General features: G+C 37.3%; 1 protein-coding gene across 1 annotated transcript in view; it reads right to left on the reverse strand.

Moving 5' to 3' along the window:
• LOC137258552 (zinc finger protein ush-like) overlaps positions 1 to 26,169 on the reverse strand; it is a 62,441-nt gene that overhangs the window by 8,986 nt on the left and 27,286 nt on the right. Inside the window, exon 2 of the mRNA XM_067796260.1 lies at positions 16,309 to 16,359. Within this exon, the coding sequence (XP_067652361.1) occupies positions 16,309 to 16,359 (51 nt within the window). The remainder of the gene's footprint in view (positions 1 to 16,308; positions 16,360 to 26,169) is intronic.

Consider the following 26,169-nt stretch of genomic DNA (forward strand, 5'->3'; position numbering starts at 1 on the left):
GAAAATAATAGAATAGCGCTTAGCCAATCAGAAAGCGACATTCATGTGTGAGGTAAGATAAAACTTTATGTACGCATGAAGATGCGGGGTAGAATTAGTCTTCAGCAACCTCTTCTTGCCATAAACAGGACTGGTTGGTCAGACTCGCTGACTTGGTTAACACATCATTGCACCTCAGTTGTATAGTCGAATGCTCATGCTCTTGATCACTAGTTATCTGGTCCAGACTCAATTATTGACAGACTCGCTCCACAGAGCCAGAATATTGCTGAGTGTAGGATTAACAAAAAAAACCAAAAACAAACAATTTGTAGTAGGCCTGAACATTTACCACATCGATGAGTGAGTTTGGTTTCAGGCATTAATCCTGCAACACCTGCCATATAGCTGGAATATTGCTGAGTGAGGCAAAAAACAACACAAACAAACAAACATAAATCAATGTTCAGTTATAACAAACATGCTTGGACATTATGGAGTGTTTGGTTGGACTGCACCTTGTTCTATGTTTCAGTTGAAATATGTGTATAGCAAACTTTCATGCAATACTGCAATTAATCATCCCTTGAGTTCATCATAGCTGTTCACTGTTTTGATATAATAACCCGAAGATACAAAAAGGTTAACATCCAAGGGTAAATAAAAATAGCTCTGTGCCTACATTATAATTATTTCACTGTTAGGGATTTTTTAAATCTTTTCTTTATTAGTCTAGACAAATTTAACTTCCAGCTTTTCAGATTAGAAAATATGTCAAGGGGCATCATTAACACATGTAATCAGGGCTACTTCCGTATTAGTCTACTTAAAACACTTCAAATAAATATTTTAACAATAATACAAATTAAAAATATCAAGAAAACATTAAATTATAAAGTAATGTAAATATACATGTTTTTAACAATTGAAAAAGTTCGGGTGGACTTGTGCATATAGAAACTGATTGTTGTTTAACTTAAACATATATTGTGTGAATATATTTCTATTCATGAAAGAATCTGGTTTGGTAAACAAGTAACCCTTTGCTTTTGTGGATAATTCACCAGGACAAACATAACATAAACAGAACACAAAAGAACTAGAAAAAAGACACAGAATGAAATTGACAAAATGAAATAAACTAAAATCATAGCACATAAAGTGAATTTAGAATTGTAATTAACAACACGTTTGCAGTTAATTTTCATTACTTTTACAGATATTTGCACTCTGGTGTTTATGAGAGAGGATTGTTTATCTCCAGCAGTGAATTTACTAGGTGATTTTACTATTTGACTGTGGCGTGATAAAGAACTGAGTCTAGACCAGACAATCCTCTGATACTATGCTCAAGGATAAATACCATCTTCGTACACTGACAAGAAATCAATCACTTGACCCAAGTGACTACCAAAATCGTTTTGTTATATCTGTTTGTTTGTAATAAACATGCTCATATCACACACAGTTCTCTGTAATTTATTACCACAAATTGCAACAGGTGTATACAATACAAAATTAGTTCTTACACACGATGATCCCCCAATATCTCAATTCATGGGTACTCCCACATAATATGAAGGTCTTGTTGGCATGGTGAAGAAAAGGAATGGTGTCGCAAAGCATATCTATCAAATTTAAAAATTACTTTCATTTCAGTACTTTCTTGTCAAGTATGATTTTACGCCACTTTTAGCAATATTACAGCAGGGGAAACCAGAAATGAGCTTCACACATTATACCCATGTGTTGAATCGAACCTGGGTCTTCAGCGTGACGAGCGAATGCTTGAACCACTAGTCTACCTAACCTAATTCATCCTAAGGATAAATAACAGTATACATATATTGTGTTGATTCAATAGTTTTATGACCCCTGAGGGTCCCTTGAATAGACCTTCAGCAACCCATGCTTGCCATAAAAGACAACTATGCTTGTTGTAAGAGGCGACTAATAGGATCGGGTGGTCAGGCTCGTTGACTTGGTTGACAAGTCATCGTTTCCCAATTGCACAGATCGATGCTCATGTTGTTGGTCACTGGACACTGTCTGGTCCAGACTCAATTATTTACAGACCGCCGCCATATAGCTGGAATATTGCTGAGTGCTGCGTAAAACTAAACTCACTCACTCACTCAATAGTTTTATGAATCCTGGATGCATACTTCTGGGCTGCATAAAATACTGTGTATAACAGTATGAGTCACACCCCAAGAATGGTTTGCAAAATTTGGATGTGACGCCATGCGCATAGTGCAAAAACAGCAAAAAATTAATTGGCTAATTATGGAGATTTCCTTCATGTCTTTTACTCCAAAGCATATAAGTAAAGAATGATTTACTTTCAACAATAAAGGGTTTATTAAGAAATTTTAAAATGCATATGATTCTAGCCATATATTGAGCAGAAAATCATTTTCTTGGTTCACAGCTCAGTTCAATGATCATGTTGTGTATTGTACTGTATCTACCAAAAGACTTCTGGCAATTAATGTTCCTAACATACAAGTCATCATATAAAGATGCCAAATTTGCAAATGCATTTTGTGCAATATAGAAAAAAAATGACGTTTTTTCCTTATTTGAGACATGCTGATAACTAACTATTTTCGGTGACTGATTGGTTGTGTTGTAATGAACCTATTTTCGGTGACTGATTGGTTGTGTTGTAATGAACCAATCACCACTTGTGAGATCTTAACCAATTCCCATCACTACTAGCAATCCATTGCAACTATCCCTGTAAATAGTTTGTTTTACTGAATATTAAGGATGAAAGTGGTCAGGGTTATTTCCCTTGTATTTTCCTTCCCATTACAAAACTATGTTCTACATGTAACGATATGAGTGACTTTTAAGCCGCTTTGGCAATATTCCAGCAATATCATGGCAGGGGAAACTAGAAATGGACTTAACACATTGCACCAATGTTGGAAATCAAATCTGTTACAGCCAAACAATTTTAGGATACATAGAGAAAAAAATACAAACCGGTAATGATAGACACGATTCTATCCACTAACTGTACAAATACCTTGCACAGACAAGTTAAAAACTCTCTCCTCATAGAGAAAGTTGTCATGTTTATTAGCACTGGCACTTCAGATATAACTTATAACTTCATTAATAGGGTCAGCTGTCAACAGAAAGAAAACAATGAAAGAATATTTGAGATTGACTGTTCTAGACTGGTTCTTACAAATGGAAGCCTGATCTTATTGTTAAGGTCAAGTCAAATGCTTCCCATTAGAAATTGGTCTCATTATCTCAATTCCTATAATGAGAAATTTAATGGTTAACAACACAGAATGTTCCTGTACAGATTCATGTCGTGTTGTTAAGCGGGAATGACTTTATGTAAACAAAATGAAGAAGTGAGGGAGTAAGGTTGTACGCCACATTTAGCAATATTCAAGTAATATTATGGCAGGGGACAACTGAAATATGCTTCACACATTGCACCAATGTGGGGAATCGAAACCAACACTTCAGATTGATGAGAGAATGTTTTTAACACTTGGCTACCATACTGCCCACGAAACCCAAGGATCAGGTATTACAATGTACAAAATAAAAGAAGTTTTTGTTCATTAATTTGCCATTACTGATTTTCCCGACGTCTGAAATGCCACTCAAAGATGTTATCTAAATTTCTGTGCATAAATAAGATTAAATGTTTATCATATTCCTCATTAGTGAAATATATGCAAGCCCATTAAAGGTGCAGCATTGTTTTTTTATTATTCTGAAAAGTCAAGACACTGAGATGAAAACCGAAGATGCTAGTCGACAATTCCAGATAATATCTCAGAAATACATAAACTAAGTCAGGCTAAGTCAAAATTTCAATCTGCTACCTTGAAAATTGAAGCTCAATTAATTATGTGGCCCTGGGTTTCCATAGAAATACTGTGGAAAATCTGTGAACCAGGTCATCTAACATACTGGAACATCCCTGGCACAAGTCATTAGCAGTTTGATAGGATTACATGTGATATCACTTGTAGAACATTGTAACACACTTTGCATCATAATCTGCTATATTGCTTAGGGCAACAGGCAACACTCAGAACACACCTGGGCACATCCAAATGAAAAAAATGTATTTTTTGTTATGAGAAACAAGTCTGTCGTTTTCTACCTATCTAAATATGTAATCAGTGTTCATGGAGAATAAAGTGTTTTCGTTTGATGCGAAAAAAAACTTTCATCTTCAAAACATGAACATAAACTCAAAATCTTTTTTGTTCAAATACCAAATTGATTATTTTATCAGACAAGAGATATGTTGTGGAATTATATGTTACAGTATCATAAACGAACTCAGAATATTCAAGAATGCCTATCTAAGCCACCATATAACAACCCAGCAAAGCATGCATTGAGTTCGATTTAAATGTCTCGCTGATATTTTCCCTCCAATCTGAGAGATTAAGACATAAGGAGTTATACTAGAGATTTATCAGGTAATTAAATTGCCTCCATATTTGATAAAACTCTCTTAAAGTTTAAGACAGGACTTATCAATTAGATAAACCGTCTCTGAAATAGGCAAGCATTGTTGCAAGGGGCCCAGAGACAGATTTCGAAAACATCACAATCTGTTGGCATTTCAAGAAATGAAAAAAAAAATCACAGAATAATCTGATATGTTAGGTTAAGAAATAGGCAAGTCAGTTTGTGTATCATTGAATATAAATGATGGTCGTCTAAAGATGGAAAGATACGCTTGTGAAGGCCGATTGCACTGATCCCAAGAAACAGCACTGGTTCATTTGTTAGTCGCTATCACAACTTGCTACTATCTGCCTGGCAAACGTCAGCTACAGGCCATAGAAAAGGACGCTTGGAGGTTTATGATACGTAGTGTTTGATAGACTTCATTAATGTTTTAACTATTACACAAATGGAGAAACAAATTTTCACCGCATGAATAAGTTAGGATCCTAATTATCCAGCTTTTATAGCTTGCCAAGTTAATGTTCTAGAAACATGAAGACTTATCTTGCTTTGATATTTTATACATATGATTAAAATATAACAATTTATGTTAAATTCATAGCATAAAATATTGAATTTTCTGGAAATGTCTCTTTTATGATATCTTATTTTCTATAAGATAGGGAAAAATTATATTACAACATTCAAGATTTGAAACGGGTGTCATTACTTATTTCTTAACAATGTTCACAGATCAACCTTTAAATTGTTTGATAAAATGACATTAAGTTGGTAAACTATCAAGGAATTAAATCTGTATGTTTTTGTTGCAAATGTTCAAACAGATAAAACTCTAAGAATGATATTAGTATCATGCAGTTTGTCAGTAGATGCTACCAGTAATCTCGATTCTCCTTGACAGTATTTTGCAGATGAATTTGTCACTACCAAAACAGACATAGATATGTTTTTCTTGTACCAAAAATATTGTGTTCTATATGCGTAAGAATTTAAAATGTGTAGAAGTGATCTACATTGTGAGTACTAGAGAACACATAATGGTATGGTTAGCATAGTATTTAAAGACTTTGCTTGTCATGCCAATGATACAGGTTTGATTCCCCACATGAGTACAATGTGAGAAGCCGATTTCTGGTGTCCCCTGCTGTGATATTGCTGGAATATTGCTGAAAGCAGAGTAAAACCATACTCCCTACTCACACAAGAGAATGGAATCATTACAGCTAATAGCATTTGTGTATTATTGCAAAAGTCATCTTTACCACTGCAATCTGGTTGATTGAAAACGGTATAAGAAGCTATACCGAAACGTCGCATCATGGAAATGAAGAAGTTGTCATCCATACAGTATTATACTTTTCTTCTCTTTCATCACTGTAACCGAGAGTTCTGGTAAGAAATACATCCAGCATAACTAGTTGACTTTCTTCGCTCTGTAACTGGCTTAAGGCTTCTTAGTCTGTCCCACAGTCCTGGAACATATTATTTCCCCCACTGCCCAGGCCTCCTTGCAATGCTAAAGGCCTAAATGAAGCAAGGCTAGATTTCCTCAGGTTCTGAATCTCTGGTTTCCCTGGGGCTCCTTATAAATTTAAATGGGAAGTTACTGTCAGAGTCTTAAATTTTCCCAGGTTCTGAATTTCCTATCTGACTCCGGGACCTTTCCAATTTAAATATTGTATCATTTGTTACTATCAAAATTATATATACTCTAAGACTAAGCTTTAGTCTAAAAAACCTCTGAGCAATTGGCACAACATTAGTGGGGTTGTTTTAAATTACTCAAGCAAAGCATTGCACTTGTAGCCAGTGGTAGACACTTCAAGCTGTGGACACTTGAAAGTCATCACTGATAATACCAACTTGAAAGTACATAAAGTAAAGTAAACGTATAAACCATAATTTCAACTCCATCACACACCCCACCCCGCCGTCCCCCAGCCTAGACAAATCTAGAGAAAATGTTTCAAGTCTATTTTACCACAGTTTCAGTGGCTAAAAATGTCTACTTATTATTATTTTTATGATTATACTTTGGAAACTGTTTTTTCTGTAATATATTTTCACTCCAGAGACTAGATGTGAGTTTAGATATTCCATTCATCAGTGTGTATAAAACCAGGAGGTGGTTCGTCGATATCATACCATTTAATATCCAAACATGAATTATCACAACACTGGTCTATTCATAGAATTTACTCGCCTGTAAACAACAACAACAAAAAAATACAAATGTATCCTCATAATTTTGAAATAACAAAATACATTTTTACAGGAAACCCTCAAATATGAGGCAATATATATGAATTCACTGTTCTATTTTACCAGCCAGCATATTGCTTTGATTGGAATTCTAATCTACAAGAGGTGCAACAGGAGACATAACTCAACCAGAAAACCTGTTATCAATCTCACAGATCAATTGACAAAGCCTTGCCCAAACCTGATAATAAACTTGCCTATTTACATTATGTGGGGAGTTACTTGTATCAGATTCTGCTAAATAATTTCTGCACTGTTACTCGAGATCCTATCATTGGAGGCTATCAACAAAATTTGATACTGTTTACTTGAAGTTTTTTAAAACTTCTTTAAGTAAATAAATAAGCAAGTGTGCTAAGCTATAGATTTCCGAGACTGCCTAGTTGTATGTATAAATTAACTGAGAGAATTTCATCTGTTTCAAGGTATCTCTGATTCCTGGAGATACACGCTTACACACTATTTGCTTTATACAGTTGTTCGAGTTATGGAATGCCAGTTCCAGAGGCAGGTTCATGTGTTCCAATAATAAGCCGAATCAGTCAAATTTTATTAATGGTGTTAACATGATAACTGTTAAGAAATAAAAACTTGATTTATCCTCTCCACCCTGTGATGATTGACTTTCAACATGTACAACCAATGTTAGAATCTCTATTTATAGTCCTGAATCATCAGTGTTCGCTTTTGTGATTAAAAAACAGTTATGATGGTGCTATTGTTTTAATTGTAAATTATATGTAATGAATCGCCAGTTTACTGACATCTGAAAGTTTGATTTCTTAGAAGCAAATTTTAAGCATATTCATTGATGCTGAGCACGAGCATGACAAACATTGTGACAGCAAAGATCCCATCTCTTGAAGTGCACATGCAGTATGAATATGCAAGCTAGTTCCAATGCGCACAGATGTTGAAGCATGAGTTAAAAAAAAATCATGCATTAGACATGTACTGCAAGAAATATAATTTCAGCATATTTGTGTTGTACATGTTTTCATTTATTTAATCATTTATTTTAACTTCCAGGCTGTATTTTAAATTTGATAACACATTTTATTATTACAGATGAATGGCTAGACACTAGTTACAACACTGATACACAACTTCTCTGGCTTGTCCATATTTGTGACTAACATCCAGTTCCACTGACATAATCAGCATGAATCTTAAAACATTTGTTAGAAAAGGTAAACAAATGTTTGTCAATCACACAAAAAGACATCACCAAAGCCAACATATCCAACACTCCAACAATCGCACAGTCACACAATCACACAATCCGTGATGTTATGCACTACAGGGTCAAGTGTGTCATTCTGTCGTTCATATCACAGATTCTATACAATCAATGTACCTCACTGCCATAATGCAGGGGTGGAAATAACTTTAAAATTGTTAGTGTACTGCGCTGATAAATTTTCCACTTTAATGGTTGATTTTCTTGTTTGATTTTTTAAATAAGCAACATAATTAACATTAGGAAGTCAAGTGGACACCAGTACAGCATGATATACAAATTAGCTTGCCCGACAGAAAAAACACTTGACTGGGGCATCAGGCAATGGGTTTTTTCTACCCCTGTAATGGATAAAACAATTAAAAATATACTATTTATTAAATCAAGTTATACTGTCTTTTAACTAAAAGTTAAGAAATATTTGATTTAACTAAGATTTCGAAAGCACTAATTTCAACATGCAGCAAACCTTGTTCATAAGGAACAGGCTAATAATAAACTGATGGATTAAATTTAAGGATCTTTGGTCCTGTCCTATCTTTCTTTCTCAAAATGCATAATGAACTATAACTCTGACAAGCTGAAAACCCTTTGAATTCATTATAACCATTTTTTACAGATGTTAAACTGCATAGTAATACTCCCTGTGTATTGAACTTCCCAGTGATAATAATAGCAAAAACATTGTACAATTTCATGTCACGATATACGTACATATCCTTAATGATAAAAGTTATTATCATCCTACCATAAAATTAGAAATGACTTCTGATTGGTCAATCACAGGTTATCACATCACAAATCTCCTAAATTGGTATGTCATCAGAACAGTGTACATGTGTTGATTTTAAAAGCACCGATTACTGAATATAAACACAATTTACTCTGAAACCTCATTGCCTTGCAGTATTTTGATGGGGTTTTTTTACTCGAAAAAAACCCCAAAAAGCTCCCTACTCTGTGATTAACATCATGTAATTACAGGAAATTAGAAAATTCAAGGACAAAATCAAAGTGCACACTTGACTAGAACAAATACAATTTTGTTTAAAAAACGTTACCTACTTCAAAGCTTTAAACAGCCTTGAGTTACAACAGAGAGCAGAATAACATACCATATGAAAGAATCTGAGACAAACATAAGCATCTGGTATCAGAAGAGAGAAATTTGGGATCCGGTTATGTCTGGGTGATAACGTCCATTGTCCTGTCTCAACATAATGCCAGCATTTTTCTGCCTCAAATATTCCCTATCATCTTTCACTCGGCCTACCACTCAGTTCTGGAATTCACATGATGTGTTTATTTTTATCAAGATAAATATGATAAAGGTAATCTCTGACAGATCAGGTTCAAAGTCCATTCTCAATCTTTTCTTTGTGGATAAGCTCAGATCTCTATCAGAAATACTGAGATTTTAACACAACTTCAAAGCCTAATGAATGCCTCCCAGCCCTGGCCTGATGGAAAGTTTACTTATATCTTCCAGTGTGATCAGGTTTCCCCCCCCCCCCCCCCCCAAACACTCATTGTTTAATGTTGCCCTGTACCCACTTCCTTTTCCACAGTATGTGTCCCCCTTTCATGACCCCCTCTATACCTGTCTCCCTTGTTTCTTCCCTGTATGTGTCCCTTATTTACATACTCCCCAAAATCTGTCCCCCTTTCATGTCCCCTCTATACTTGTCTCCCTTGTTTTCCCCCTCTATGTGTCAGCCACTTACATACTCCCCCTAACCTGACCCCTTTCATGACCCTCTATATTTGTCTCCCCTGTATTTCCCCTCTATGTGTCCCTATTTACATACTCCCCCAAACCTGACCCCCTTTCTTATCTATCATTATTTGACTCTGCTGTTCCCCCCCAATCCCCACCCCCAAAATGAGTTCCCTGTTTACATACTCTCCCCCCTACATGCCCTTCCATACTTGTTCCCCTTGTTTCTTCGCTGTACATGTCTTCATTTACATACTTCCATGCCCCCTCCAAATTTGACTCCCTGGTTTCATTCCTTAGTCTGTCATACAGACCCTGAAGTATATATATATTCAAGAATGCCCACGCAAGTGTAGAAAATGTGTCAAGCCTAGATTTCCATAGCTTCTGAAAATGAAGAGTGTCTCAGGGCTCTATTTCATTATATTACTTTTTTCACTATGAACGTTTTTTCAGTAAAATATGTTCATTTCAGAAACTAGCTGTTAGTCTATTCTTTCCTGTACATGTCCCCATTTACATACTCCCCCAAACCTGTCCCCCTTTCCTGCCCCTCCATACTTGTCTCCCATGTCTTTCCCTGGTATCAGTCCCTTATTTACACTGTCCTCCACAGCTGACATTAACTCCCCATATCAAGTTTACAGTCATCAGTGTACTGCCCTATACTGTCCCATACTGAGTTTACCTTCATCAGTGTATACTGCCCTATATTGTCCCATGTCAAGTTTACCTTCATCAGTATATATGGCCCTGTAGTGTCCCATATCAAGTTTACCTTCATCAGTGTATACAGCCCTACACTGTCCCATACTGATTTTATCTTCATCAGTGCATACTGCCCTGTACTGTCCCATGTCTAGTTTACCTTCATCAGTGCATACTGCCCTATACTGTCCCATGTCTAGTTTACCTTCATCAATGTGTACTACCCTATACTGTCCCATGTCAAGTTTACCTTCATCACTGTATATGGCCCTATACTGTCCTATATCAAGTGTACCCTCAGCAGTTAGTCTGTCGTACAGACCCTGAAGTATAAATATCCAAGAAAGCCCACGCAAGTCTAGAAAATGTGGCAAGTCTAGATTTCCTTAGCTTCTGAAAATGAAGAAAGTCTCAGGGCTCCATTTCATTATATTATTTTTTTGGACGTTTTTTCAGTAAAATATGTTCATTTCAGAGACTAGCTGTTAGTCTACCTCAGCAGTGTATGCAGAAATATACTGTCCCATAAAAAGTTATCCTTCATCATTTTATATGGCCCTACACTGTCCCACACTGAGTTAACCTTCATCAGAGTCTATGAGCCTACACTGTCCTATACCAAGTTTACCTTCATCACTGTATACAGGGCCTATTGTCCCATGTCATAGCCCGCCAGGGAGTAAGCTCAGGGAAGGAGAACACTGCCACTGCTATCTTATCAGTTCATGGCTGCCCAGCCCTTCCACTTATCAGCCCTTACCATAGGATTGTCAGGCTGGTTTTCATTTTCCACGCTACATGCATTGCTAGGGGGAAAGTCAGCTAGCTGCAGAGCATGGAAAAACACAGGCACACTCTACTCAGATTAATGCTGTAAAACTCCCAAACATTCTTCATTGAAACACAGACATTAATTTCATTAATCACTAATGATACGAATCTAACATTTCAATCAGCAATACACTGGCCAGAAAAAAAATAGATGGTTAGCATTTATGATTCATTTCATATAATATTTCAATGATTTTTTAAACAAATTAAATCAATGTGGGAATTCAACCAGTTTAGTAATTTCAAACCTTTGTTAAAGAATGTGGTTAGGATTCTCATGTGAAATACATTTACCAGGACTGGGAAAGATTGGCGATTGTTGCTGTACTTGCCTCCCAAACAATGCTAATCACAACAATCTGGTCTAATTACTGGGGGTAATTAGGCATGTTTATCACCTCTCGTTACTCCACACGTCTGAGAGGATGACCTCAAAACTTGTTGAAGATAACAATACCAGAGAGTCAAGCACTAGATCAGACAACCCAAAGCTAATCAGTTCACAACCACAGGCAATAAACAAGATCAGTTATCTTTCCACTTTATCTTGCCATTTTGAAATAAAAGGTCAGATTGCAGTAAAATAAGAGATAAGTTTTCTTATACTATATCAGAAAATCTTGTGCAATCCCAAAACATAACTCCCAATTATACGAAAAATGTAATAAAAAATAATCTCCTGCTTATCGACATACAAACTGGACAAACTTTAAGTATTTCTGACAAATCAGAAAAGTAAAGGAATTACCACATCCAAGACCGGTCAGTGCCAGAAATGGACAGTAGAGTTGGAAACAAACAAGATAAAGTTATATGGATTGTGGCATTTGTATTATCTTCCAGCAGAGGGGTGGAGGAGTGCTGTAGAGTTATCTCCCCTAGATAAACCCTCTGCCAGACTGATTGTAATCAGTGTACTTGACATAAAGCATGCTTATCTCACTCCCTGTGTAGGTTTTTGCAGCACACACCCATCACAGACTATCTTGTATTCCCCAAAGAAGGGGGAGAACCACTTGATTCACTTCAAACCTTTTTTCAGATCTTACTGGAGATAAACACACAGGCTTGGAGGCTATGTAATGATGCAAGGGCTGTCTCCAACACAAATATCCCCAGAAGGAATTCCTTAATACACTGAACGAACATATCTGACTTATCAATGATATAATCATGTCCTCAATATTGGTCCTATAATGAGTGTCTATGGCAATAAAAAGGCACAGAAGAAGACACTGGCAGGTTAACATGGTTGCTATCTGACGTGTCATTTATATCAGTAAGTTTTACTCACTATGCCGCTTTTAGCAATATTCATGCAATATCATGGCAAGGGACACCATAAATGAGCTTCACACACTGTGCCCATGTGGGGAATTGAACCCAGGTCTTCAGCATGACAAGCGATGTTTCTACCACTAGGCCACCTCACTGCCCCGCATTTAAATCAGACAAGGTTGGTATTAAACCTATCGCAAGGGACTGCAGGAAATCAAGCCAAGGTGCTTGACAAGAGAGTATATGCCTTGTTTCTGGAATACAGCATTTATTGGTGACATATTTGTGTACCTTCCAGTGTAAAGAAGATAAGTAAGCGATTTTATTTCTCTTTCACAAACTGTGTGAGTGGTGGTTCTATCGGTAGTACATGCTTACCCTTCCTACAGACTACTAGTCTCATAACAGACTTTCAATGATGCTTCAGTCTCATAATTTCCTCCTCTATTTTGCCTTGTAGCTCTGTCAAATCTGGTTGGGTGTATTAATCAAGCCTGGCTCTTCTGATACATACACGTTTTACATTTATAGGATATTATATCAGCGTCCATGTCATACTATGTTTTACGACCTGAGTGCCTAAATGTTGGTATTTCCCGAGTGAGAGAGCACGATACAGGCATGAATATAATAATCTCTTTATTACTGAAGTCGTCAAAAGGGGGAAAATAAACACAAAACTACTTTCAAGCATAGACTATCACCGTATGGCATGTAGAACACAACGTCACAGAAGAAACGTGATGTCATAGCATTGTTCATGACATTGCTTCTCCATGACACCATGACAAAGTGGTATTTTGCCCTTCTATGCAATATATGAAACCCCAAATTTTTCCTCTCATAGGTAATAAATATTTATATATACTTATGCCATATCTATTTACTTATGATAGCAACACTTAATTTAATCTACTGCTGGAACTTTATGTCTGATCACTAGATAAACAATATAATCATTGCTGATAAATGCCTAACAATATATAAAAACAGAAAAATAATACATTTACTGCATTTGTTGTGTCCTTTGTGTCAATGAGAAAAGGGAAACTTGCAAAGCTTGAACAAATATTTGCTTCACATATGTAGTCATAAACTCTGTTATAAAATACACATGAGCAAATGCACCGAGGATTAAAACCTGGTATGGTTTTGTACATGTTTATACTAAGTCTTAACATTCATAACAATTTACTAAACTAGACAAATGATTTCATATGTTTACAAAAAAACTAAATTTTTATATTTAAAAACCTCTACATGGATATAGTAACTGGAAATACATTTTCATAGTTACTAAAATTCAAATGTTCATAGCTACTAAAAAACAAAAGTACTAAAAACTAAATTGATCAGGTTATGAAAATTCATGAAAGTTTTCAGGATGTGTTTTCATGTCCCAATGAAACTTTATGAAATGTTACATTTGAATCATTTCAATCGGCCACTGTTTATCCAATTTACTCATGGTATAAAGTAGTTTTGTTTCAATCAGTTGATTTAAACGCAACTGAAAAATTACTACCACTGTTTAAACAGACAAAACAAACGTAACATTGATGAAAACTAAAACATTAATTTCTTCTCAAAGTACAGAAATATCATTACAAGAAAATGCTGAATGATGAGAGGGCTATTTCATGTGTAATGAGTGCAAAAAACTCTGTCACCCTGTCAGCTGAATGTCCACATAACTGAAAGAAATACTAATTTTCAAAATGTAATCTTTCAGAATCCATTTGATGAAGTGGAGGTCTTTTACTATCACAAACATTTTAATGATATATTTCTTTTAAGTGTAAAAACACTGTCAAAACCTTTTGATGGAAAGAGACCAGAATCATTTACATTGTTTTTCAATGTTACCAGTTATTGTCAAACGAATGACAGAAAATTGATAAATTTGATGGACCTTGCTTGAAGTGAGTTTTAAATATTTTGAATCAAGCAAATCTGAAACTTTCAACAGTTCATAATATTCAGATAAAACTTCAGTTACTTTGCCTTGTGGAGGACTGTTTTCACGTTTTAAACCGAAATTTTGCTTTATTTTTAAAAAGCAACAAGAAGTATTCCCCCTTCACTGGTCAAGCACCCCGAAAGGAGATGTGGAGAATTGATCTGGCACACACACAAACATATTACACCAAATACACTTTTGCTTGAATAACAAAATGCATTATCATCATTCTGTGTTTTAAAATTAATTACATTAGTTTTAACGAATTGAGAGAATTACAATTTCATATTTTAAGAAGGCAGGGTCTTGAGTGACATTATCAAAAAGATCACATTCTTCAGCGATGAAACCTGGCACAAGACAGTTTGTTTAAAGATACATATAGACTTAGTTTTTGTAGAATTTCAGGCTTTTTAGATGTGAGCTTTAATTATTTAACTAACTAGGGTGAAAAACTGTTAGAACTACCTTGTATGGCAGTTAACCATAAAAATATTCTCTTAATAAAGAGTTTGGGATCCTGAAATTTCAATTTGGAAAGGAAGCATAATATATCCCATGAACACACCACCATTTCTCATTAATACCGCTCCAAGACAAAATAGTAGTCCCACATGTTTGCATGGGGTGTCATCCTTGATTTTGTTGGTTTTCAATGATGTCAATAAATCATAGCAGAGTATTAATGGTGACAATCATCTTGCATCATACAGGTGTTTGTGTTTGTTCCTCCCCTTGCATCATACGGTTGTTTGCGTTTGTTCCTACCCTTGCATCATACAGTTGTTTGTGTTTGTTCCTATCCATTTTTCTTGTGTGTGTGTTGTTGTTTTTTTAAATGAAAATTGTACACATGCAAATTTCATGTCATACACCAATCATCTTTCCAGAGCGATTACTGTACAAACTGCTGTTGTGATAATGAAGTACATGTGGTGATGCACTCTCAAGACATTCATCATACTCATATCAACATTGACTGACTCTGTTATATCTCCCAATGTTTTCAATCAAATTTAAAATGAAACTCCCTTATTGTTTTTGAAGAGCACATATTGGTGACTGACCAAAAAAAGTGTCTGTGTGTGTTTGTGCTTTTCAAATTACTAGTCTGTGTCAGTCCCTGAACCACATCATGTAACCTACAGCCTGTCCCTCCTTGCAATGCTTGAGCATTAAATAAAGCGAGTCTAGATTTCTCCAGGTTTGCAATGTCCCACCTCACCAGGGCTCCTTTTCAATGTAAATGTTTGTTGGGTTTTTTTTGTTACTGTCAAAATTTTATATATGTAGGGACCAGGCATTAGTCTATTGAAAATGGCTGCAGAGTGTGATTATAGAAATGACACTTTGACAACCATGGGGTGGTATTTGGACGCCACGGCTTATCTACACAACGGCTTATCTACACAACATAGATAGGAATCTAACTCACTGTTAGCAACCAACATGAAATGTGACTGGGTGACAGATATACTGCCCAAGATATCTGCTCTACCTTGTACATTTCACATGATGTCTTTGTGTATCTTAGTAGAAATTTGCCTTGAAAACACAGCCTAGTATGATTGTGTTGGGATAGCAGCCTGTGACAAAATATAATGAGTGGATTTGTGCCATGCCAGATTCCTTACACTTGATGCAAACTTAAAGCAGCAACATTACTACCCCTCATTGATCAGTAGGCATTCATTCTCAGCTCCCTGGGAAGTACACAAAGTGCAAACCTGAAAATGTTACTCATATTGCACCAGCTTCAGTACAATCAGTGCAGCTCAAAGCAGCAACACTATTAACACTCAATGATCAGTGGGCATTCGTTCTCAGCTCCCTGGGAACCATTACATTATTCCCCTTATGTCAGTGGCCTACCTTCTGTTTGTCCTCCATCTTCTGTCTTGATAGAGGGCTCATCAGATGACACTGAAAGAAAATAATAACAATTATTTGGTGGAAAATAATTCAGAGTCTTTTTTAAACAAAAACATGGTCCTGAGTTATCTTCCTTTAGGGTGCCAGGATCCACTCATTCATGTAGACTAATAATTATATATAAATGAGCACATTTTGCAGAGAGAAAGCTCATAGTAAAAAAATAAAAAATAATGAAGAGGAGAGCTGAGACTACATTTTCAGCAGCTGTGGAAATCTAGACTTGCTACATTTTCTAGACTTGTGCGATCCTTCTTGGGTATATTTCTGATGACACTGTTCAGGAAACAGAACACAATGACCTAATGGCTACATGGCAGTATGACAGACTACAGCACATGCTGTTGTTTTCATTAACCTGCATGTCATGAATAACTGTGAGTCTTTTCCTATGTCAGTCATTGTTGATTAGATTGCACCAACACTGTACCTGTTGTATGATACTAGCCTGTAAGTGACGGACCAGATAATTCAGTGATAGATATGATAGATGACAAACTACCCCTTCATGCGTTTGTCATCAAGAAAGTCACCAGGCTGGCAGGTAACCTGAATATGCCAAACCTGGACAAAAATTTATTGTAGTTTGTGAATGAAATTTTGAGGCTTGATACTTAAAAATTCATTTGTCTATCTGAATATAAACATAGTGGTCCTATACAGTCCTATGCAGTGATCAAATGAGAATGATTTTAAAGCAAGTAGTGACAGCAAGAACGAACTTCCCTGTAACTCCCGTGCGTTAGCAGCCCTTAACTCAGGGCTATTCAATCCAGACTGCCCAACATGTTGCACACGAAACTAGAAAGAAGCCAAACTGTCGCCTTTAAACGTCCCGTTCAAGGTCTTCTAGCTTAATACAAAAATAATCAACATGGGCATAAAACTGAAAATATCAGAGAGTACAGCTACGCAAAGAGGCACAGAACTCTCCTTGATTGCCAACCAGTAATTTGTCTGTAATTGAAAACAGGTTTCCTTCTCTAGGTAATTTAGGCACAGAGAGTAAACTACGGGTCGAAGTGGAAATACTTTGAGCTATGACTGGTTCGACTCAACAGAATGATACCTAAATAAAGGTGGCTACAGGACAAGGTATTTACTTCGAGTCAACGATAAGTTCGAATTCTAATTACACAAAATTAGCGAGGTCCTTAGTGCAGCATATACCTAGAAGTCTTTGCACTGTATCAAGGTCGATGTAGGCCATGGCTGGAATACGAGTTTATTCATATGAACTACGAGTTCCTGTGTGGCAACCTTAGAAGGTTTCTATCAGTCGCTTCAGTATTATGTTTGTAAGCTTACAGAAGTTTCATTATCTAAACCAATCATGGTGTAACAGATTACCACTAATTACCTCGAGACAATGTCTCAGGTTGGCACAACCCACTAATTGCAGCGTCTAGATTCTCTGGACCCACCCTGAGCAGGACTGCCAACCTTGGAGACTTGGGGTGAAGACACAGTGTTGAAACTGTCGGTAACCGGAATAACATAAACTGACAACTCTTTTACATTTTTACACCCGTGAAACTAAATCGACCCTCTTTAATCAAATGATTATGTGGTGTTTTCAGTGTTTCTTAAATTAAGAAATTAATTCAACAATTATTCAAGGACGACTTGACCAAACACTGGTGTTCCGACTCTATAAATCTGCTCAACATTTTAATGCAAGGTATGCAGTCTGGGCTTTTCTTCACGTTTGTGTTTTGTCGGATCCGGTCGGATCTCACGACAAACAATGGTTTGTAGGAACCTATCTTCATACCTAGATTCACCTGCGGATAAATTTACCCTGTTACCTCAAAATTCACATTTCTTGAAGCCAACAGCATCGATACGTAAATGGTTTGATTGTAAGGAAGCAAGTACAAGAACCTTTCTAAATATTTCCGTGTATAACACTCTACATACATTACAGTCTAATGTACATTACCAGACTGACCCCGTCTACAGTCGGGATGCTATGCTTCAAAGATGCTACTGACGGGATCGGATGGTCAGACTCGCCATTAATGGAATCGGGTGGTCAGACTCGCCACTGCGGGGATCGGGTGGTCAGACTCGCCACTGCGGGGATCGCTGATGCTGTTGATGACAATCACAACATTGCCTGGTCCACTTACTATTTACAGATCGCTTTCATGCAGCCGGATCATTGCCGAATTAAACGACAGACATCTTCAATGTACATGGGCGGATCTGTGGCCTAAATGTGTATAACAACACACCCATATCTGTCCTATAATATTTCAGACAGGTGTGGGCCTCATCATTTTAGTTCCAGTATGCTTTTCGGACGGACATTGTCGTGCAATAATTCTTTCAAAGTGCCAATTTCTGGTGTCCGGTGATATTGCTGGAATATTCCTGAAAACGGCCTATGACAAACTCACTCACTAACTGTGTTAAAGTTTTGGAATAACGACCATCTTCGTGCTATTTTCTTTTAGTTTTTCCTAATCCTCGTAATCAGATGTCAAAAACGTGGAATTACAATAATCTCTGCGCCATAAGACCTTGCGAGCGGGATTCTGGTCCTCTGTTTTAGATGCTTGGTGCATCTGTAAGTTGTTTACAAGTACCGGGCCACTTGACCAACAAATATTTATCTGAGTGCCGAGTTACGGATATCAGATCTACCACAAACAGCCGTGACTATTATCTCCAAGGACTTCATGTATGCTAGGTCCGTCACATCCGTGATGGAATACTGACATTACTGATACAGTCTAATTATCACTGATCGGAGATGGATTGTTCCTAACTTATAGCAGGTATTTTGGTGTCGACAATTTCTCTGGTTAGCTTATGTAACACCACCATGTACGATATTAAATCAGATTTCAGATGACAGTTTACACTTGAGCTTGTTGTCTAACGTATTTAGATATAAATAAATAAATAAATAAATAAATAGTAAGCGAGCAAACAAGCAAGAAAGAGACACTGTTACATAACCATAGCGCTTAATGAACTCATCAAATGAGTCAATAATGAGTGAGCAAACGCATCTAACACTAACTATTCTTCAAAGAAAATGCACACTGAGCAATTTATATGTTCCTATCATTGCAAATATATCCCCACGTATTTCTTCACACAAGTCTCCCTCATGCCGAAACATACATCATTATCGCATACACCTTGGACGTCTTAACTCGCTGAAAGGTACTTGTTCGGATAGTTTGGAATTATTTTGGAATTATTCAAAATTATTTCTCTATATAATCTACTACTTAATTATCTGGATAACTTTGTTTTCCTTTCTACATAAGTGAGTGAGTGAGTGAGTTAATATTTTACGTCACATCGGCAATATCTCAGCCATATCGTGACGAGAACATTTAACTGAAATATATGCGTGTTGTAAAATCTGTCAACGAAGGACAGTAAAAGTACTAGAATATCACAATTTCAATTAAAACTAGCATGGAAAGTTAAAACTAATATCACTATTTAGACAATACAATATAAAAACAGACTATAGATCGCCAACAACAGAAGGTAGATCACCACACTAGGGACCATGGGGACTTACAGTACCTTTGTTACCTACATGGACCCTAGTTGGATTTACACCATCCCTTCAGCTGCTGTTTTCAACATAAATTTGAATTTGTAAATCTACATTGATACACAGAATTTGCTTATAGTTTGTACTCCTAATTAACACTAAACTACATCTAGTAAAAATAAAACAATAAGAACCTGATATTTAAGTTTGTCAGAGCGTCCATTCTATATTAATATATGTTATATCTCACAAAGTAATCGACACCGACATGAAGCCTGAAAGCCCTGCTATCGTTGTTCACGGCATACAGGCCATGGCTGTCGGTGATACACATCTCAAAACATCATAAATGAAAACTGTACATTTTGTTGCAACATATGATCTCGTTGTCATAGCATCTAGTTTTAATGGACCGTATCAGGTTAGACAATTTTTATCAGCAATAAACCCACCATATGTAGCGTAGCGGTGATAGCTAACCCCGAGAAGAACAGCATATTGAACGTCATCTCAAAACCATTGCTAAAATACCTCGTAAAACCCGCTCATGTGTGCGACTCTCGTGATTGACATCGTTGTACCATTGACAAGCGTCTCATTTGAATATTTCAAACTTTGATTCGTTTAGATTCAATGTGCTCCATGTCGCTATCATCAGCGATCATATTGTATACCGTTCGAGGCTGTTTATGCAAATAGACACACAATGACAACACGTGCTTTTAGATCGGTAGATTAGCCATATTGAAGTCGGATATCGAATCAAACATCGAAACATTTCTATTACATTATATTTCTCTCTCCCTACCACCCATCACTTTGACATTACCGCTGAACAGGGATCTAAATCTTTTTTGTCGTAGCATAAGCAAGAATTAGGAATATTTCACGATCTCCTGCATATACAGACAGATTGAATGGTTACGAGAAACAGCGAGTGTGTGTGCGTGCGTGTGATTGTAAAAAACAAACCCATTTAAGTTTCTCCCAAGGGAGACCTGAGATTCAGAAACTGAAAAAATTACAGATTAGGATTATTTAGGGTTTAAGCAGGGAGGTCTAGGCTGTAGGGGAAAAATGTGGTTCAGGAACTGTAACACTTACTAAACTGCTGATAGGGGAGACTTGACCCAGGAAGATTTTCCCTACATAACAGGTAGGACGGACGTAATTTTACATTCATTATGCACAGGATACAAAAAAGTATACTGGATTGAACATTTAAGAGAATTTGACTTCTGTTTACTGGACAGATTATATTTTGGGATGCAATTAAATCCTGAATTTGCCACCTTTCGCACAACGCAGAATCCTAGAATCTTAAACATGCCCATGGTGGTTTTATTCTCTAAAAAATCACTCTTTTGGCTACAGTACTACCCTTAATGTCGTTGAGTTATCGAGAAATACAGTGAATCACCATGTAGTTCAGCGCTAAACATACACAGACATATATTTCTCTTTATTCAAGTGATGAAAGTCAACGTTTGGTCATACAAACATTCAGCGGATATAAAACCCAATGTAGTGCACTTTCAAATGAAGTCACTTGTAATCTTACGAGATAAAATGTACCAGGTAACTGTGTATCAATCACAATGATTCACAGACAGTATCAAAGTATTTATTTCATGACGGTAGCTGTAAATTTCTAAATATATGTTGTATTTGTACCGCATTTGCTCGCTGTACGTCCTACCTGTTTTGCCGCCTTTGATGTTCCAGCCTACAGATTCTTATCCAGAGATACGTTTTGGCTCAACTCTTGTGGGGAATGTTTTAAGTTACACCGACAGAAATAGACATATGATGTGATGACACAGACTGGTAAGCGGAGAAGAAATTATCGATTAATATGTCCAAATTATTGCTCAAATGTTTCTTTACTTACGTAATGTAAAACCTATGCTCACTGCAGTTAGACCAACGTTTTTTTGCAGGGAAAAATGTCCCACTAGACCACATTCGTAGATATACATCACTATCAATACAAAACCACACAAGCGAATCAAACCACTAAATATTGTCAGTCCCCTCCTGCCGTAAGCATGGTTGCTGAAGCCCAAATCTAACTCGGATTTTCACAGGAGATTAAAGCATGTAATCAGATTCTCAGCTTTCAAGAGGAGAGACCAAAAAACCATGATTAAATTCGTTCTTAATATCAACACCACGAGTTTTTGCTAAAGACGAAGTTAAATCTTCACCTGCTATGTTAAATTAATGTAAAGTTATGGCAATAAATACTCACCATGCATAATTCAAATTGATCGTTTTCATGGAATGTAAAATATGCGCTTTCCGATCACTTCTACTGTCGCGATCAAGGATTATGTAGTTTGTCGACAAGCACAGATCAGCTTACACTCCAGATCACAATGCACTGCAGGGGGACTGTGTACAATGTCGTAAGTAGTAAATATATATCGGGCAACTGTGGAACTCTTTGGCTTCGGTTTGTTTGTTGTTTAATGCGTCACTGAGGAATATTCCAGGTACGCGGTCTGTAAATAATCCAATCTGGACCAGACAATCCAGTGACCAACATCATGAGCATCGTTCTACACAACTGGGATACGATAACGTGTAAAACAAGTCGGCGAGTCTGACCACCTGATCCTGTTCGTCACCTCTTACAACAAGCATGGGTTACTGAAAGCCAGTGTTCACGGATCCACTACAGCGAACAATAGGGTGGTGCCATAGGTATATTATCACATTAATTTATCTAGATAAAGATCAATATGCGTCATAACCAGATAAATTAACAAAGATAAGAATTAGGTCGTATTGTTCTTGGAATCTGACAATCTATCTCTATGTCAATATAGAGAAGATATGGGTTATTGTGGCATATTAATCAATATGTTTATATTTGTAGTTTATAGAATATTGCCACTGTTCCTTAATATAAGATATTGCATAACATTCGATTATCTTAATCTTGTAATTGTTTTGGAATCTACTTTTCAAGCTTTTAGTTGGCGCCCCTGTGTTCTTGTGGCTCCTTCTCCAGGTTCCGAAACCCTTCTGTTCCTGGAGCTCCTTTTCCAAGTTCTGAATCCGTAGCGTTCCTAGGGCTCCTTTTCCAGGTTCTGAAACCCTAGTGTTCCTGGGGCTCGTTTTCCAGGTTCTGAATCCCTGGTGCTCCTGGGGCTCCTTTTCCAGGTTCTGAATCCCTGGCGTTCCTGGGGGACCTTTTCCAGGTTCTGAATCCTTGGCGTTCCTGGGGCTCGGCGTTTCTGGGGCTCCTTTTCAGTTTAAATAAGGATACTAAGCGGTAGTCTTAGGTTCGAAAAAGAACTCCAGGCACGGTGTATTGACATAGAGATACTTATCAGACAGTGACTCCATGAACAATATGACTAAATATCTATCTTTATTAATTAAGCTGGTTATGATGCTTATTGATCTTTATCTAGATTAATTAACTTGATAATACATCCATACCTGCGACCCGTGAAGGTCTCGGGGTAGAATAGGTCTTCAGCAACCCATGCTTGCCATAAAAGGCAACTATGCTTGTCGTAAGAGGCGACTAACGGGATCGGGTGGTCAGGCTCCGACTTGGTAGACACATGTCATCGGTTCCCAACTGCGCAGATCGATGCTCATGTTGTTGATCACTGGATTTTCTGGTCCAGACTCGACTATTTACAGACCATCGCCACATAGCTGGAATATTGCTGAGTGCGGCATAAAACTAAACTCACTCACTCGCTCTATACCTGCAGTGCCACCCTGTACTGTGGCTTCATAAACGAGACACCATCGCATTAAGCTAAACAGTGGCCTATTTTCTTTAATAAACTCAACTGTTAGCATTGTCAAATGATAATCCTAAACCTAAATATAAAAAAATGTTGTAAATATTTAACGTATTGGAGAACTATTACAAGAATGACAAAAACTCTTTCCCTAGAAACCAACGCGCATTCTGTAAATCGTTGGACGGAACTTTCTTAATAGTCCCCCATTATGCGATATGTCGGCAATTGCCGACTATTTCCTTTGTTGAGGATCGGAAACTATGTTAGGAGTTTATGACTTCGGAATGTTTGTGTATCTGATGAAGACGCCATCTCATTGGGTCGTGGTTATGTCGTGATAGAGTGGACACGTCTAGTTTAGATCAGGGCATAATCGTGTTGAATATTCACTATGATGAACGGATAACAAGGCAACAAAAATGTAAAGTCACGTTTGTGTGCTTGCTGAACTTGTAAAAACTATCAACATCTCTTGCAAAAAAATCCGAAGATACTACTTGATGCACGCATGGATTTCGTAAAATATAAATGATAAGTTTTCATTTCCGTTCTACCATTACAATCCGGGACTGGCCATTTTATGATACACACGAAGTACCAGTCACACGTCCTTGCTCCCCTACCTCCACTCATTATGATCACTGGCACACAGTGGCGCAAATAAGGTTGCGCAACAAAGAGAAAACGATCAGTCTTCCTACACGTGAGCAAACAGAGGCATTAGCAAGACTGGTCATTTTTCGTTCTGTTGCGCAACCGTGTTTGCGCTACAGTTTGCCTGTGTTATGATAAAAGACCGGTCTCTAAACAATAAAACTACTACATGTGAAGATCTGTTAAAATCGATCTTCCACTATACGAATATTTGAATTCTCTTGCCCAACTTTGCTTTCTTTTCTCTCCGTGACATGGTAAGACGAGCTATTCATGTCAGGTATCAACGTATTCATTATGTATCAAAATATTATTTTGCCCAAACCTGTGTGGACTACAGGATTTATCTCGTGTTATACTTCCCCTACATAGTAACTGATCCGACTAAAACAGGTCGTTAGATCGATGACCAGTGACGTTACAGGTTAGAGCTGATCTTCAGTAGCCCATGCTTGTCGTAAAAAACGACTAACGGGATCGGGTGGTCAGGCTCGCTGACTTGGTTGACACATATCATGGTGTCCCAACTGCGTTGATCGATCTTCGTTCTGTTGATCACTGAATTGCCTGGTAAAACTAAACTCACTCACTCATCTAACAATGCACGCAAGAGTAACACCACGAAGATATCACAAGCATCGTCATCAGTGTGCCTTACAAAAATCCGTGAGTGATATCAGTGACCTTACATCAACCATCAAGTACCATCAGTGTATCCTACGAGGACCCGTTAGTGACATCAGAGTGCCTTAACACATCGTTACATCACAGTGCCGACTTTAATCATCCTTAGGGCAATGACGTCACTAATGAAGATAAACGCAACCAATTTCAGCTTCCGAAGAGCTTGCCATGTCCGGTTACTGGACGTGCACAATGCAAAGACATTAATTGAATGTCCAATCTCCAAGACTGCACGTAATTTAAATCAAATTTGAGTGTTTTTGATTTCATAACCCGTACTGGGTGTAATGTCTACTTGGTTTTAGAAATGATATTTTTGCATGGTTCAAGCAGTGACATTGCATAGAGGTGGTGTAACCAAGTAGGTAAAGCATTTGCTGGTCATGTGGAAGGTTTTGGTTCGATTCCTCAAATTGGTACAATGTTTGTAGACCATTTTGTGATGTGAAATTTGCCAAAGTATTGTTAATGGCAGCGTCAAACCATCCTCACTCACTCAATCTATATGACGAGTAGACACATGAAGATCAGGGGTTGAAATTGACATTACGTTTTCCATGGTTGTCGTAGGAGACGACTAACTGGATGACACGTCATCGGATCCCAGTTGCGTAAAATCGATGCTCATGATGCTGATCACTGGATTTTCTGGTCCAGACTCCATTGTTTACAGACTGCCGCCATGCAGCTGGAATATAGCTGAGTGCGCCCTAAAACTAAACTCACCAACTCACTGTACTAGGTAATGCATATATTCATTATAGGGGCAACATAACCGCCGGTACATTCACAAGCCATCAACCAAGGTACCGATCCTGACCACCCGATCTAGAAATATGTTTCTTAGGTTTCATGGCTGCAGTTCCAACCCGGAGTCCGGTAGATTAAATAATTATATAAAGTTAAGGGAAGTATGAGAGATGAACATGCCAGGAAATCACCAAAGTATGTTACATTCGTGACTCTATTCAATGCCACCCTTAATGACAACAACGGTGTCTTGTATTGTTTTCGCTCTGAACAACGTGGAAATTCTCGAGATAACAGGGTTCAATCTGCCAGTTCAGAATGGATTGCAATGTCACAGCCCGTGTTGGGCCGCGTCGTATATAATCTTATCACCCAACGTCTGCCTGTAATTTTATAGAGAGCAGAGTACCTTTAAATCTT

The sequence above is a fragment of the Haliotis asinina genome, chromosome 12 (genome assembly GCF_037392515.1).
Source record: "Haliotis asinina isolate JCU_RB_2024 chromosome 12, JCU_Hal_asi_v2, whole genome shotgun sequence".
Classification (NCBI taxonomy): Eukaryota; Metazoa; Mollusca; class Gastropoda; order Lepetellida; family Haliotidae; genus Haliotis; species Haliotis asinina.